This window comes from Schistocerca gregaria, chromosome 1, assembly GCF_023897955.1.
Source record: "Schistocerca gregaria isolate iqSchGreg1 chromosome 1, iqSchGreg1.2, whole genome shotgun sequence".
NCBI lineage: Eukaryota > Metazoa > Arthropoda > Insecta > Orthoptera > Acrididae > Schistocerca > Schistocerca gregaria.
Genome location: NC_064920.1, coordinates 1130787552 through 1130800084, shown reverse-complemented (window position 1 = coordinate 1130800084; position 12533 = coordinate 1130787552). Strand labels below are relative to the sequence as shown.

Genomic DNA, 12533 nt, shown 5'->3' with positions numbered 1-12533 from the left:
TCACTTACCAATACATTGATCCTTAATGGTTTTTGTTGCTAGTACTAAGAGAATGGTTCCACTGAATTTTGATTTATACACTCACGACACAAGGCAAAAAAATTAATTTTCTATGGTTCAGAATGAGGTTATGTGTTATGATGGGAAGATGTTAAATAGGCTTCCATGCAACATGAAGCAAGACATCTGGAATCCCTACCAATTAAAAAGGAAATTAGTAATATACCTTATTAGTCACTCTTTCTACAATTTATCTGGGTATCTCGATTCAGGGATTGAAAAGTTCTGTTAACTACAGCAGTATTCATTGTTAAACTCGCATGACAAATAGTATAGGACTTGGTGTATACAATTGTGGTAATCTGCACTCAAGCTCATATTGCTGAATTAAGAGTGTGGCAAGAGACCATGTTACTTTGTCACTGGGTGATGGATTTTGCACTGTCCCGATAGGGGGAACATGGAAAGGAAACTAAGAAAATTTAGTGCCAGATGCCCCTGTCTGAGCTTTGTCTTGTTTGGTACACTGTCTGATGCAGATGGTATTAGAGTGCTGAAGTGGTATGCTGTGCATCAGATGGATTGTACCTCAAAATGACGTATGGTGTACCATGAGGATGTGTGGTATTTAGCAGTTATTGTCCATGTGTGTGGTGTGTCACAATGGACAGAATCCTCCTTTTGGGAAGGCCTTAAACTGTTGGCATATTTCACTGATTATTTATTACAAGTTCATCTAAGTAAATGTACTATGTTGAATCTAGTGGGCCTCAATTTGTTAAATCTGAACTAATGATTTTGATTCATTGGAGACCCATTTTATTGTAAAGTTCTTGCTGCACTTTGGTGAACTAAAATAGTAGTAACAGTGTTAAATGTGTTTTTAAGGAGCTTTTTATGTGGTGAGGTCAACTTGTACTTAATGACCTCTTTCAAAACCCATCAGTTTTAACAGTATTCATTAAGTCTCATCTGTGGTGTTAGATGAACTTCTCTTGTGTACAACAATTGGTAATACGAGTGTTGTATACTATGATTTTCATGGCCAGAGGATGTGATGAGTATTGCTTAACCTGTAATCATTTTTTGGTATGAATTTCATGTTGCATGGCCCACTGATTGGATTTATTCCTTTTTATGGAATTACATAGGTGGCATGTGTACAACTCTGCTCTCTTTATGTTGTAGTAAACTGGCAGATTAGCTTGAATTGCTTTCATAATCTCAAGCAATGGAAAATCCAGGATGGAATGTTCCTCCAGAACCTCAACAACTTCTACCCCATTTGCTTCACCTGGTCCTACTCAACCCAACAAGACACCTTCCTAGATGTTGACCTCCACCTCAAAGATGGCTGGATCAGTACCTCCATCCATATCAAACCTGATAACCACCAGCGATACCTCCACTTCAACAGCTGCCACCCTTTCCATACCAAGAAGTCCCTTCCATACAGCCTAGTCACCCTTGGTAGTCGCATCTTCAGTGATGAGCAATTCCTCTCGAAATATACCGAGTGTCTCACTGAAGTCTTCACAGACTGTAATTATCCTCCCAATCTGTTACAAAAAGAAATCTCCCATGCCTTATTTCCAGTCCCCACCACTTCCCAAAGTCCCACTGTCTGGCCACAGCGGAGCATTCCCCTCATAACTCTGTGCCACCAAGGGGCGGAGCAACTGAATTACATTCTCCGCTAGGATTTCAACTACCTCTCATCTTGCCCTGAAATGAGAAACGTCCTGCTCACTATCTTTCCCACCCCTCCCACAGTGGTATTCCACTGTCCACCAAAGCTACACAATATACCCACCCATCCCTAAACAACCACAGCTCCCAACCCCTTACCTCACGACACATACCCACGTAATAGACCTAGATGCAAAACCTGTCCCATACATCCTCCCACCACCACCTACTCCAGTCGAGTCACAAACATCACCTGTCCCATCAAAGGCAGGTCTACCTGTGAAACCAGTCATGTGATCTACAAGCTAAGCTGCAATCACTGTGCCGCAGTATATGTGAGCATGACAACCAACAAACTATCTGTCTGCATGAATGGCCACTGACAAACTATGGCCAAGAAACAAGTGGACCACCCTGTTGCTGAGCATGCTGCCAAACATGACATCCTTGATTTCAATGACTGCTTCAAAGCCTGTGCCATATGGATCCTTCCCACCAACACCACCTTTTCTGGATTGTGCAAGTGGGAACTCCCCCTGCAATAGGTCTTATGTTTCCGTAACCCTTCTGGCCTCTACCTTCATTAGTCATTGTCCTCACCCATCCAGCCCCTTCCCTGTTTCCATTCCAGCACTACACAGCCCTCATTCCACCATCACACTCAGTCTTTTAACATGTCTCCTTTCCCACTACCCCCTCCCCTTCTCTCTACATCTCACCTGCCCTCCATCTAACCTGCAGCACTTCACTGTCTGCGAACCTTATGTTACTATCCCTCCCCCTCCCCATCCCCTTCCCAGCCTTTTCCTTATGCCCACCCAGTTGCCACTCCCACAGTGCACTGCTACTGCTGCTCACACTGTGGTGTCAGATGCTTGAGACTACAGTCATTGTGTGTGTGTGTGTGTGTGTGTGTGTGTGTGTGTGTGTGTGTGTGTGTATTTCACCTATTTTTGATGAAAGGTGAACATTTTATTGGTTACAGTCTTTTGGTCGTGCCTATCTGCAACTCAGCATCTCCACTGTGTGGTGAGTGCATGTTTCATAATCTCAGCTGCATTTTGTGCCACAGACTGGTCAATTTTGCTCTTGGCCACAGTTTTGCAGTGGCAATTCATCCTGGTAGACCGCTGGTTGGTACTCATACCAATATAAAAAGTTGTGGAGTGATTCACAGCAGAGGTGGTATATGAGATGGCTGCTTTCGCAGGTGGCGCAGCTTCTGATAGGGTAGGATAAACCTGTGACAGGACTGGAATAAGAAGTGCTGAGCAGGTGGACTGGACAGGTTTTGCACCTTGGCCTTAGACAGGGATATGATTCCTGTGACAAGGGCTTGGGATTGGGAGTGGTATAGAGATTGACTGAGGTGTTAAATAGGATGTCCCTCGTTTCAAGGTGCAGGATGATACTAATCAAAGCCCTGGTGAAGACTGTGGTTTCCAAGGTATAGTATTGAGATTAAACTGCTATGATTTCTTGTCTTTTGTTGATTTATGTCTTTGACTTGTTTCGTATTCCTGAAGGTTCTCCTCCATTAGCCAATCTAAACAACATGAGGAATCAGTGAATAAGTATCTAAAAACAAATGAAATATGCCTGCAAGTAAGTGATCAGCCAGAATATTAGCAATATCCATATGATCAGAGACATCCGTACATGAGCTTCTTACAGTACGGCAACAATATTTTATCTTACAGTTTCATTTCACCCAATTTTTTTTTTCAGATGTGTGCATCATCTCATTCTCTGTGTAAAATCCTAAAACCAACAACAGAAAGAATAAAACGATGATGAAAACCACTTCAATAATCAGTTGTTGCAGATTTCTCTTCAAACTTGGAAACTTTTAAGTGGCTGAAAATAAACCTTGTTTTCTTTCCCTTTTACTGTTCATCAATTTAACAAAACTAGTTCATAATGGTCAATCATGTATTTCCATTGCATGGATATCAAAACATGATTTAACAAAATAATCACATTTTCAATAAATAATCAATAATAAAATTCACAACTGCACATTATGTACAAGAGAACATTGGCAAGTATTAAAATAAATATTATACATAAAAAAAAGGAAGCAGTAATACTGAATTTTAAATCACTAGATGTTAAACATTTCTTAGCTCTTTAAAGCTTAGGACTATGACTTGTTCATAAAACACTGCTCCTAGTTCACCACTGCATTACTCACATACCTATCCATTCATTTAGCTTTACATATTTACACACACACACACACACACACACACACACACACACAGAGTAGATTTAAACCAACATAGACAAAAAGGGAGAGAAGGAGTGGTGGGAGGGGAGATGCTTGGAGGGAGAGTAGGGCAGACAAAGCAAAGTATCACAAGATGCACCATAATCTCTTTGTCTTGCTGCACAACACTTTTTAACATTCGGAAAATTCCACAGCTTAGGATCACGATCTTAAAAACCAGCAACCACTCCATTGCGCCTGAAGTCTGAATTTGCGTAAATTTTCCCACCAGACACAGCAATCCCAGTTACTGTCGATCCACCGACAGCAAATTCTTGTACCTCATGGCCAATTTCAGTGAGGCCTTTGATGACATTCTGCAAATTAATTAAATAATTCAGCAAATAAATGTCAGAGACCAAAATAATATTAACATTCTAAGTGTAGATGTAAAATTCACAATCAGTCATAACAGACAAAGTAAAGAGTGTGTGGGGTTACTTCTTTACCTACAAACAGTGTGAGGTGACTTTTGTACTGTTAGTTACATCACAGTAGTACAAATAATTACTTTTGTTTCTTCAGAATTCGCTACTTGTCTAAAAACATATGCTGCCTGACAAAAAAGTGAAGCACCCAGAAGACATGGTCAGATTCAAATGCAACTCTGTACAGGTACGCACCATTGGTGGATATGTATGTTGGAATTTGCTGTGACTGCTATAATGGCCACCACAGTGTATCAGTTTTGTTACCAGGCCTGGTAGAGTACATAAGGACTGTGAACAGTGTCAGATGTTGAGTGATCACTGTGAAGTACACAGAGATAAAGCAAACTAGTGTGACACAGCATGGTTTTCCATTTGGTCAGCTGGTGGAATACTGCATTATCCAGATCTGTGGCACATTAAGATGTGACAGTGGCCTGATGTTGGAGTGCAGGGCAATGTGAGGGAAGACATACTCATTGTCGAGGTTCCGGTCAACAACATCTGACCACGACCATGTCAAGGAGAATCACCAAATTCTGCACCAGGCACACTGCAATCCCTTCACGTCACTGGCTGCCATCTAAGAACAAGTAACGGACTCCCTGTGACATTTTGTGTCATCCCACAACATTGGTTGGAGACTAACAGCACCTGGGCTTGGGAATAACTGTTTCATGCATAGGTTGCTGCTGTTAAAAACATAACACAAATGGCAGTGTTTAGAGGGGTGCCAATGAATGGTGTCATATTGTGTTCAGTCGATGATTCGTGGTTCTGCACTAGCCCAGATGACCACTGTCAGAGAGTATGACGATGGCCTATGGAGAGGTCCAATTCTTCCAATGTTTCAGAGATGCACAGTGCTATTTCTTCTGGTGGCATGATGTGAGAAGCCATTGGGTATGACTTCGGGCTGTGGCTGGTAGTGACTACAGGAACTCCAATGGCACAATGGTACTCAGCAGACAACCGGCATTTTCATGTGTTACCTGTCATTGCGGTGCCATATTTCAACAGGACAATGCTCATCCACACATGGTAAATGACTATGAACTGTCTGCATTATGTTAAAGTACTTCCAAGGCTGGAAAAATCCCCAACTCTATCCCCTAGAGAGTGATAGAATGTGTGTGGGTCCAGCTTGGATGTCAACTTTGTCCCAGTGCCAGAATCCAGCATAAAAAGGGTGGTATAATGTGATATTGATAAGTGTGCTTACTCTGCCAAGTTCTTTGTAAATTGGAATTGGTTTTGTAATCACTGAAATAATATCACATACTGTGTCAACACTTGAAGTTTCAATTAATTTCCTCCTACGCCTATAGATGCTTCACTTTTTATGTCACAGAGTGTAGTTGTAAAATTTTAGACAGAATTACTGGCCAGTGCAGTTGTACTGCCATCAGACACACATACAAATACAGGGCAGTATCTGAGCTCTCCAAAGGCTAGAATGTCACATGCTTTTAGACGAATCTATTGGGGGCACTAAATATTTCACCTCACTGGCCAAGGCAGTGTTTGCCTAGCACTATGACAGGCAGCAGAAAGTCATGCCATGTGCAGGTGGGTGTTATCTTTCTGCAATGTATGCTCAGGATGGCTGCCATGAAGGGCAACACAACAGGGCATAGAATATCATCAATGTACCACTGCACTGTAAGGGTGCTAAGGATGGCAACTAAATTGGTCCCACTATGAAAAGAGATCGCACCCCAGGCCATCATTACTGCACCGGGCCATATCACAGGCAACACTCATGTTGGTATTCCACCACAGTCCAGGGCATCTCCAAACGTGTTTCAATGGGCATCACTTTGTTGGGAGTAGAATTGTCTTCTGTGATTAGTCTCACTTTGAGCCGAGCCCCAATGACCAACAAAGACATGTCTGGAGACCCCTCAGACAGTGGTGGTATATCAAGCTGACTGCCACACACCATATGGCCTGACAATCAGGAGTAATGGTCTGGAGCGCCATAAATTTTCATAGCAGCACCACTTCGGTTGTCATCCATGGCACCCTTACAGGACAGCACAACATCAATAATATTCTACCTCCTGCTTTGTTGCCCTTCATGGCAAGCCATCCTGGGCTTACATTTCAGAAGGATAATGCCCACCCATACACGGTGATAGTTTATATCGCTCGGATGTCTTGTTTTCTTTGTAGAAAGCATCTTTCTAAATGAGGAATCTGTTATGTGACTTGGATGCTTGCAGTTTTTAAGTTTTGTACTTAACAAGGCAAAAAATATAACAATTTGTAGATTATCATTTCATTTATACTCACCTCCTCAAACCCTTCTTCATACTGAAGTGCCATGGGAAATAATTGATGATGAATTCGCCTGTGGTCAATAGCTTCCTTTATAGTTTTATTGAACCATAGGCTATACATAGAGACCTGTAAATACATTCTACTGTAGTAGCATAATGATTTGTAATTATTGGTATATGTCTGCATGTTCTTTACAGCAAGAAATTAATTAAATGTGGAAATACCAGTGCTGTCCCTGATGTAATTTTAGTACCACCAGCTGCCCCAGCAACAAGTTGTACATCTCCACTGCCATTGACAAAAATTGCAGGTGTCATGGATGAAAGTGGTCTTTTCCCTGGCTGAATAAAATTGGCTGGCGATGGAGGAATTCCAAACGCATTGGTAATGTTTGGTGCAGAGAAATCATCCATCTCATCATTAAGGATGATACCTGTAGATTTTGATACAACCTTTGCACCAAATCTGTGAAAAATATGAGAATTTTATCAGTTTACAAAGAGCAACCAGAAATGCACATTAATTCTTTCATCACACTCCATTTATCACTTCAAGGAGACTCTTCACAGCATTTGAATAAATTAGGTGCTAGAGTAACTAATCCTGCATGTTATATTAATAATCCATTATCATAAATTGCAATATTCTGGAATATAATGGAATCCATTACATGATGGAAAGCATTCCCAGCAGGTCATAATACTGCACAGACATATGCAGAGATGGAATGCTGCTTGTTAGGCTTAGTATAGGGCAAGGAACACAAGATTGCAGTAGACTCAGGTGCGTGCGCATGCAGTCATTAGTCTGGGTCCCTTAGGCAGGAAGACACTTAGCTCTCCACATAACATATTAGATGAGGTAGGTGACAATGACGTGAAGTCATTAGTGACAACAGTGCTTGACTTTAGCATTGGAGGCTAGAGTTTTTGTGGACACAGGGAAGTGTTGTCACATTTTGGTGAAGGGTATTCTGCAATTCTCGAACTAGACATCCTTGGTAAATGTCATGCTAAAATTATGTTTCAGGAAGAAATTTTGTTTCCACTGGGAACAATAACACCAAGTAAGCCAATGACACAAGATGCACTTATGCAGGTGCTGCCAACTGAACTGCGAACACATATTCTAAGGATTGGTTCTCATGTTAATATACCATCAGGCACAAGAAGTTAGTTTGGATTCGTGTAGGTACCTATTTACCACAAGAAGTATTGTGTGTTGTAGAACCACTACAGAGTATTGAAGAATTGCATAAAATACATTGGATTGTTTTCAGAAGTGTACTGCATATTAGTAATATAAATAGTGAGTTTATAGTTCCTGTTAGCCTACATAATTTTTGCGTGGTTGGTGTTTGGCTTTTGATGAAGAATATGTTGACCCATGTGATGACCAAAGCCACAAACAAACTTCTAAAAAAGTGAAATCACTTACAAGGGAGTGACTGATAAGCATTGGAAGCTTTACTACTAAAATTCATGGATTTGCTGAAAGAAAGATTGTCGGTATGCCTCTGTGTGGGCTCTAATCTCTCTGATTTTATCCTCATGGTCTCTTCGCGAGATATACATAGGAGGGAGCAATATACTGCTTGACTCCTTGGTAAAGGTGTGTTCTTGAAACTTCAACAAAAGCCCGTACTGAGTTACTGTTCACCTATCTTGCAGAGTCTTCCACTGGAGTTTATCTATCATCCTAATAATGCTTTCGCGATTAGTAAATTATTACTAAATGATCCTGTAATGAAGCGCACTGCTCTCCATTGGATCTTCTCTATCTCTTCTATCAACCCTATCTGGTATGGCTCCCACACCGGTCAGCAATATTCAAGTAGCTAAACGATAAAGGATCTTTCTTTCTATGTATTCACAGCACATTACACTCGTCTACATTGAGATTCAATTGCCATTCCCTGCAGCATGCATCAATTCATTGCAGATCCTCCTGCATTTCAGTATAATTTACAATTGTTACAACCTCTCGATATACTACAACATCATCCGCAAAAAGCCTCAGTGAACTTCTGATGTTATCCACAAGGTCATTTACATATATTGTGAATAGCAATGGTCCTACAATACTCCCCTGCGGCACACCTGAAATCACTCTTACTTCGGAAAACTACCCTCCATTGAGAATAATATGCTGTGTTCTGTTATCTAGGAACTCTTCAATCCAATCACACAATTGATCTGATAGTCCGTATGCTCTTACTTTGTTCATTAAACGACTGTGGGAACTGTATAAAACACCTTGTGGAAGTCAAGAAACACAGTATTTACCTGGGAAGCCATGTCTATGGCCCTCTGAGTCTCGTGGATGAATAGTGCAAGCTAGATTTCACACGATCGTCTTTGTCAAAACCCATGCTGATTCCTACAGAGTAGATTTCTAGTCTCCAGAAAAGTCATTATACTTGAACATAATACGTCTTCCAAAATTCTACAACTGATCAACATTAGAGATATAGGTCTATAGTTATGCACATCTGTTCAATGTCCCTTCTTGAAAACGTGGATGACCTGTGCCCTTTTCCAATCTTTTGGAATGCTATGCTCTTCTAGAGACCTATGGTACACTGCTGCAAGCAAGGGAGGCAAGTTCCCACACGTACTCTGTGTAAAATCGAACTGGTATCCCATCAGGTCCAGCGGCCTTTCCTCTTTTGAGTGATTTTAATTGTTTTTCTATCCCTCTGTCATCTATTTTGATATCTACCATTTTGTCACCTGTGCGATAATCTAGAGAAGGAACTACAGTGCAGTCTTCCTCTGTGAAACAGCTTTAGAAAAAGACATTTAGTATTTCGGCCTTCAGTCTGTCATCCTCTGTTTCAGTACCATTTTGGACACAGAGTGTCTGGACATTTTGGTTTTATCCACCTACCGCTTTGACATAAGACCAAAATTTCTTAGGATTTTCTGCCAAATCAGTACATAGAACTTTACTTTCAAATTCACTGAAGGCCTCACGCATAGCCCTCCCCCCCCCCCCCCCCCCCCCACACACACACACACTACATTTTGCTTCATATAAGTTTTGTTTGTCTGCAAGGCTTTGGCTATGTTTATGTTTGCTGTGAAGTTCCATTTGTTTCTGTAGCAGTTTTCTAGCTTGGTTGTTGTACCACAGTGGCTCTTTTCCATCTCTTACGATCTTCTTGGAACATACTCATCTAATGCATATTGTATGACAGTTTTGAATTTTGACCACTGATCCTAAACACTATCTGTACTTGAGATAAAACTTTTGTGTTGAGCCGTCAAGTACTGTTAAATCTGTATTTTGTCACTTCTGCTAAACAGAAAAATCTTCCGACATTCTTAAAATTTCAATTTACAGCTGAAATCAGTGATGCTGTAACCACTTTATGATTGCTGATTCCCTGTTCTGTGTTAACTGTTTCAAATAGTTTGGGTCTGTTTGTCACCAGAAGGTCTAATATGTCATTGCCACGAGTCGGTTCTCTGTTTAAATGCTCAAGGTAGTTTTCAGATAATGCACTTAAAAAAATATCACTGGATTCTTTGTCCCTGCCACCTGTTATGAACGCTTGAATCTCCCAGTCTATATCTGGTAAACTAAAATCTCCAGCCAAAACTATGACATGGTCGGGAAATCTACTTGAAATATTTTCCAAATTTTCCTTCAGATGTTCTGCCACAACAGCCGCTGAGCCAGGGGGCCTATAGAGACATCCAATTTCCATGTTTGAGCCTGCTTTAACTGTGACCTTCAGAATTCATTGATCAGCAAGCAGCAGAAGGAATAATAGAAGATAATGATAGTCCATGGGGTGCAAATGCCTTCACTGTTCCAAAAAAATACCATATAGTACTACGAAAAACAGATTCTATTGCAATTCCCATTACTTGAACACAAAAACTGTCACTGTGCGTATTACATCCACAATATCACAGATACATTGGACAAATTATGCCAAGGCAGGTGTTATTCAGTGACAGACTATGAACAGCATATCTGTCACTCAGCATGGGTAAATGCCTTTTTGTACAGATGGAATTTAACTATCTCGTGCATGTAATTATTGGGTGACTTCTTGACACCATAAACAACAATTCAGTTACAGTAGAGCCTTATTAATCCAACCGCAGATGGTCCCTGCTTGGTCCAACTGTCCCTATTTGTTTGCATGACTCATCATCTGCGAGGTGGATCACTAGGCCATTGATTGTTGAGAGGTGTAGTAGTTTGATGAGTTTTAGTATGAAATAACTTCTTTATAACTCAGTCAATAAAGGTTATGGGTATGTATTTGTTTTATAAATTAATGACAGTGTTCCTTTTTCACATTAATGTGGGTGAAACTACAGTGTGGCATCAAATGAACATAAACACATGACGCAGTCTTTGGCTGAGAAATTTAAATTGCTTGAAAGATTAGATAATCCTAGCCTCTTCAAACACTGCAAGTGAGGTGGGCATCGGTGTTACAACTGTTAAATACTGAAAGCCATAAAAACCAAGATTGATGATGAGAAGGGACTGAAAATACCCAAGATTTTGCAGGAGCCTAAAAGTGAAATTCTAGATACTGGTAATGCTTTGAGGGTCCAGTTTGAGCAGAAGAGAAAGCACTGATATTGTATGAAAAATTAATGGAAGAAATGAAAATGGTAGGTTTACCATGAATGAAGGCTGGTTACGTTGGCGGAAAAAAAGACATGGTAATCGAAATTTAATTATTTCCAGGGAGATGCTGTCTGCTGATGAAACAGCTGTCAATTAATTTGTTCTGAAAACTGAAAACTTAATTAAAGAGCTTAGTCTGACCAAGTGCATAACTTTGCCATGTCTGGCTTAAATTACAAAATATTCGCTACAAAAACTTTGCTGCAAAAAATGATTCTGCAACAGTTACAAAACTTGCTTAAGATAGAATAACTACTGCTCTCTATAGTGATGCTAATGGCAGTCACAAGATACTGTGTCATTATGTTGCAGATCAATAAAAGCATTCCTCTGATAATCTGACCCTTTTCATGTTCCAGCCATGCTCCCAGCCCCATGGAGGACAGATTATTGAGGTTCTACAGTGCAATCACTCATAGTCCTACATAATTATTATCAAAATTTCATCAGGAATTCTGGTGAAATTGCGAACAATTGAATCATTTATTAAGGCAAGGTAAAAATTTGGGGTGGGCGACAGAGTGCTGTAATGGGACACCCTCCTCCAACATTACCTCTCTGTAACAGAAGTAACTGATACCAAAAATATTTTTGAATCTTGTATAGATGAACATTATCTCAGATATTTAACTCAATGAATTTCATAAGATTTTGTATATGATGTATTATATTTCAGACTAAAATCTATAAAAAGAAATTACTTTATTACAATAGATATGTATTAACTCTGTATGCACAGTTAAAATTACTCTTCTTTTAGAAACATTTGAAATTATGAAATATGTGGTATACTTAAAATTCCTATTATTAATTGCATAATCTGACAATATTTATTAAATTTATTTCTGGACTCATTCATAAAATAATGATATATCTTGGTGAGGATTGTTCTTTTGTCAAGAAAGTTTGTAAACTCTTTGGAATATAGTTAGTACCACAGAATGAGTGAGTAGTGGGCAAGCCTCTGATGGAATCTGATGTATTTTTATGTTTAGCAACAACAATGTAAATTTCTGTATTAAAGTGGAGATTGTAAAGACAGTGTGAAATAGAAAAATGGGATAAAATAAAAAAGTCATAGAAACAGAAATTATGCAGAAGGCTTACTTCATCAGTTATCATGTCATCTGGAACCCACAAATTCAAAAATTACAGCCTCAAGAATCTACCCCTAGACATGACGAACTACAGTCAAGAATGAGAAAATA

General features: G+C 39.9%; 1 protein-coding gene across 3 annotated transcripts in view; it reads right to left on the bottom strand.

Moving 5' to 3' along the window:
- Positions 1 to 3607: 3607 nt before the first annotated feature.
- The window catches only part of LOC126283989 (scoloptoxin SSD14-like), a 399534-nt gene continuing 390608 nt past the window's right edge, over positions 3608 to 12533 (bottom strand). For all 3 annotated transcript variants that reach the window (XM_049982525.1, XM_049982532.1, XM_049982515.1), the window contains 3 exons: positions 6894 to 7134; positions 6682 to 6795; positions 3608 to 4275 (listed from right to left, as the gene is read on the bottom strand). In XM_049982525.1, the coding sequence (XP_049838482.1) occupies positions 4129 to 4275; positions 6682 to 6795; positions 6894 to 7134 (502 nt within the window). In that variant the 3' untranslated portion in view covers positions 3608 to 4128. The remainder of the gene's footprint in view (positions 4276 to 6681; positions 6796 to 6893; positions 7135 to 12533) is intronic.